Source organism: Sceloporus undulatus, chromosome 1, assembly GCF_019175285.1.
Source record: "Sceloporus undulatus isolate JIND9_A2432 ecotype Alabama chromosome 1, SceUnd_v1.1, whole genome shotgun sequence".
NCBI lineage: Eukaryota > Metazoa > Chordata > Lepidosauria > Squamata > Phrynosomatidae > Sceloporus > Sceloporus undulatus.
In genome coordinates, this window is record NC_056522.1 from 242,746,951 (window position 1) to 242,749,287 (window position 2,337).

The following is a 2,337-nucleotide window of genomic DNA, read 5'->3' on the forward strand; positions in this document are numbered from 1 at the left end:
AAACCATCCCCCTCCCCCAATTGGTCGGTGGAGCTTCATACTGAGCAGCAAATACTGATCAAAGTAGTAGCAAATTATATATCTTGTCAAAGTTTAATGCCTAACGTCAAGCTTTTATAATCCAAAATTAAATAAAAGGAAGAGAAAGACAGGGGCAAGGAAAATACAACACTTCCATTTTAAGGTATTGAAGGTATTAATTGTATCCTTGTAGACAGAGTTGCATTTTGACTGACTCAAACTATCAATTTTTTTATTAGGCAGGCTGCAGTTGCTTGGTGCCATTTGGACATTTGGCTGCCTGCAGCCTGATTTACTTGATCTGTAGCAATGGCAAACAAGGTAAGTGATGATAACTTTAGTGTTGTTATTTGAAGTGGGGACCTAACTCTATGTCTAATGAACTAAGACTTACAGTAGGTAGGGAGGACTGGAATGTTTAAATGATTAAAATGAATGCTTTGTAATGGGATTGTTTGCTGTGAGGGACTGATCAACTAGCAAAATATTTATTCTTTCTGAGTATGAACTTGTTGAAGGTGTGTGCCTTCAAGTAGTTTCTGATTTATGGTGACCCTAAAGTGATCCTATCATGGAGTTTTCAGGGCAAAGAGTGTGTGACTCACCCAAGGTCACCCAGTAGGTTTCCATGGCTCAGCAGAGACCAAACCTGATCTCCAGAGTCATAGTCTAATGCTCAAACTACTATGCCATGCTGGAGATCTACAACTTTTAACCAATGAACTACAAAATGATAATTTCAGAAATTAAATTTGGTCCACTTCATTTGCATTTTGATTTTTTGAAAAGCATGTTCCAGCAAAAAACAAAAACGAAAACAACTTAACATGTACACCTCAGGCACTATGAACAGGCAAATCTCGTGTCTTTCTAGCAAAAATTCAAGCAGTGGATATCAGAATTGGTTTTTAGTAATAAGTAATATTATAATATTTTAGTGGTTTCACTTTTACAGCAGAGGTGATCAGTTCTGCTTAAACAGATAAATCCAGTCCAGACTTTGGTTGCAGTATGAAGGCTACTTATCAGGGAGTAAGAACTATAGAATGTAATGCAATGGAATTTATTTTTGAATAGCCATGTCTAAGAGGTATAAAACAGTGTTGTAATTTAGGGTCTTTTCACATACACATTTATAATACTTTGATTCCCCTGTAACTGCCATGTTTCCATCCTATGGAATACTGGGATTTGTAGTTTAGGGAGGAGGCATTTGAATTCTCAGACAGAGAGCTCTAGTGCCTCACCAAACCGCAAATCTCAGGATTCCACAGGATGCAGCCATGGCAGTTAATGTGGAATCACCATGCTGCATTTCTGTAGTGTGAAAGAGCTTTTCATTAATTTCAACTCCTAGTGAAATGAAATGAATAATCATGATGTAGGTCTCACTGATGTTAATGAGATTTTGGTGGGAACTAAATGCAAATCACTTAGCCTGGCTACTACTTGATTCATCTGTTGCAACAACTGTTAAATTAAACGGTTAAAAAAACAAAAAGAAGGAATAAAATCATAGAATTATAAAGTTGGAAGAGACGGCAAGGGCCATCCAGTCCAACCCCCTGCTATGTAGGAAATCTCAATCAAAGTATCCTCGACAGATGGCCATCCAGCCTCTGCTTATAGACCTCCAAAGAAGGAGACTCCACCACTCTCCAAGGAAATGTGTTCCACTGTCGAATAGCCCTTACTGTCAGGAAGTTCCTCCTAATGTTGAGGTGGAATCTCTTTTCCTGTAGCTTGCATCCATTGCTCCGGGTCCTAGTCTCTGGAGCAGCAGAAAACAAGCTTGCTCCCTTCTCAATATGACATCCCTTCAAATATTTAAACAGGGCTATCATATCACCTCTTAACCTTCTCTTCTCCAGGCTAAACATCCCCAGCTCCCTAAATCGTTCCTCATAGGGCATGGTTTCCAGACCCTTCACCATTTTAGTCGCCCTCCTTTGGACATGCTCCAGTTTCTCAACATCCTTTTTTAATTGTTGTGCCCAGAACTGGACACAATATTCCAGGTGGGGCCTGACCAAAGCAGAATAGAGTGGCACTATTACTTCCCTTGATCTAGACACTATACTTTTATTGATGGATTCTATTGCATAGCTCTGTCCCTGGGCAGTACTCATCCTGTACCTGATTCAGACTTCTCTCAGACTTTTTAAAGAACAGGATAAGTTCTGCCCAGGGACGGAGCTGTGTGATAGAATCCGTCCCTGTGGATTTACATCCCCAGCCTAGTGCAGGAATAAAAGCTGGCATGATAATCTCCTATATGGAGATACTGATGGTTTATAGAAACCATTTTAAAGAGGA

At 39.7% G+C, this 2,337-nt stretch overlaps 1 protein-coding gene across 1 annotated transcript in view; it reads left to right on the forward strand.

The window, feature by feature from the left end:
- Positions 1 to 261: 261 nt before the first annotated feature.
- Positions 262 to 2,337, forward strand: part of LOC121920022 (fibrinogen-like protein 1-like protein) — a 5,499-nt gene continuing 3,423 nt past the window's right edge. The window contains exon 1 of the mRNA XM_042447174.1: positions 262 to 342. Within this exon, the coding sequence (XP_042303108.1) occupies positions 331 to 342 (12 nt within the window). The 5' untranslated portion in view covers positions 262 to 330. The remainder of the gene's footprint in view (positions 343 to 2,337) is intronic.